Here is a 2250-nt window from a genome sequence, read left to right on the forward strand (position 1 = left end):
AGAGACGGGGTTTCACCATGTTGACCAGGATGGTCTCGATCTCTTGACCTTGTGATCCACCCGCCTCGGCCTCCCAAAGTGCTGGGATTACAGGCTTGAGCCACCGCGCCCGGCTACTGACCATTTCTTATGTGCCAGGGACTATTGCAGCCTTCACAGTAGCACTCTAAGGTGGGGATTATTACAATCATCTTCATGTTACAGATGAAGAAACTGAAGCAGAGTTAGGTTATTATTATTATTATTTTTTGAGATGGAGTCTTGCTCTGTTGCCCAGGCTGGAGTGCAGTGGAGTGATCTTGGCTCACTGTATCCTCCACCTCCCAGGTTCAAGCGATTCTCTTGCCTCAGCCTCCTGAGTAGCTGGGACTACAGGTGTGCACCACCATGCCTGGCTAATTTTTGTAAGCCATGGTGCCTGGCTGTGAGCTACCGTCACTGGCAGGTTATTTTATTTTAGAGACAGGGTCTCACTCTATTGCCCAGGCTGGAGTGCAGTGATGCAGTCATACTCACTACAGTCTCAACATTTTGGGCTCAAGCAATCCTCCTGCCTCAGCTTCCTGAGGGCTACAGGCTCATGCTACCATGCCTGGCTAATTTTATTTTTTGTAGAGATGAGGTCTGGCTTTGATGTCCAGGCTGGTCACCAACTCCTGGCCTCGCAAGAGCGATCCTCCTGCCTCAGTCTCCCAAAGTGCTGGAATTACAGGAGTGAGCCACTGTGCCCAGCACACATTTATGTTATTCACCTTGGACTTCTGCATGGTCTCCACGCTGGCGTTGAGGTCATCGATCTCAGCCTTCATGACCTGTTTATCCTTCTCCAGCTTGGACTTGACCCTCTGCAGGTTCTCCACATGCTCCGTTAACTCGGCCATCGAGTCCATGTGCTTCTTGCGCAGCGTGGAGGCTGTTGCCTCGCTCTGCAGGGCAGCCTCTTCCAGCTCCCGCCGCAGCTTTAGCAGCTCAGCCTCCCTCTTGCGGTTCTGCTCAATCTGGGGTAGAGGAGGAGCAGCTTAGCAGAACTGGCCAGTGCCAGCCTTTTCAGGGTGGACACTGCCCAGCTGCTTGGTGGTCCCATATTCCTGCACCTTGCTAAAAGAAGTCCTACTTGAAATGCCAATGCTTAGCCTCTGGGGTGAGGGGGTTGTTCACAGGATTTGTTTAGAGAGGGTCGTGTGTTAAACTGTGCCACCCAAAAAGATATACTCAAGTCCTAATCCCGGGTCCCTGTGAATATTACCTGATTTGGATGTAATGTCTTTGCAGATAGAGGTGGTTAAGATGTCATACTGGATTAGGGTGGACCCTAAGCTAATGACTGACTGACATCCTTTTTTTTTTTTTTTTTTTTTGAGGAGTTTCACTATTGTACCCCAGGCTGCAGTGCAGTGGTGCAATCTTGGCTTACTGCAACCTCTGCCTCCGGAGTTTAAACAATTCTCATGCCTCAGCCTCCGAGTAGCTGGGACTACAGGCACCTGCCACCACTCCTGGCTAATTTTTGTATTTTTAGTAGAGACAGGGGTTCACCATGTTGGCCAGGTTTGTCTAAAACTGCTGACCTCAGGTGATCTGCCCGCCTTGGCCTCCCAAAGTGCTGGGATTACAGACATGAACCACCATGCCCCGCCTGATGTCCTTTTCAGAAGAGGGAAATTTGGACCCAGAGAGACACACATAAAGAAGGCCCTATGATTGGAAGGATGCATCCAGCCAGAAGCTCCAAGGATTGTTAGCTACCACTGGAGACTGGGAGAGGAGGATGAAACATTCTCCCTCAGGGCCTCCAGAAGGAGCCAACCCTACCCACATCTTGTTTTCATACTTCTGGCCTCCTAATTGTGAAAGAATACCATCCTGAGGTTTTAAGCCACCAAGTCTGTGATCCCCTCTCCTCCCCTTCTTTTTTTTTTTTTTGACAGAGTCTTACTCTGTCATCCAGTCTGGAGTGCAGTGGTATGATCTTGGCTCACTGCAACCTCAACTTCCTGGGCCCAAGCAATCCTCCCACCCCAGCCTCCTGAGTAGCTGTGACTAAAGGGGCCTGCCACTACTACCAGCGATTTTTCTTTTTCTAGAGATGGGGTCTTGCTATGTTGCCAGGCTAGTCACAAACTCCTGGCCTCAAGCGATCCTCCAGCTTCAGCTTCTCAAAATGTTGGGATAGGCCGGGCGCGGTGGCTCACGCCTATAATCCCAGCACTTTGGGAGGCCGAGGCGGGTGGATCACGAGGTCAAGAGATC

General features: G+C 50.8%; 1 protein-coding gene across 1 annotated transcript in view; it reads right to left on the reverse strand.

The window, feature by feature from the left end:
- LOC108307869 (myosin-16) overlaps nt 1-2250 on the reverse strand; it is an 83562-nt gene that overhangs the window by 26236 nt on the left and 55076 nt on the right. The window contains exon 29 of the mRNA XM_037740395.1: nt 753-998. Within this exon, the coding sequence (XP_037596323.1) occupies nt 753-998 (246 nt within the window). The remainder of the gene's footprint in view (nt 1-752; nt 999-2250) is intronic.

This window comes from Cebus imitator, unplaced genomic scaffold (genome assembly GCF_001604975.1).
Source record: "Cebus imitator isolate Cc_AM_T3 unplaced genomic scaffold, Cebus_imitator-1.0 Scaffold82, whole genome shotgun sequence".
Taxonomy (NCBI): Eukaryota; Metazoa; Chordata; class Mammalia; order Primates; family Cebidae; genus Cebus; species Cebus imitator.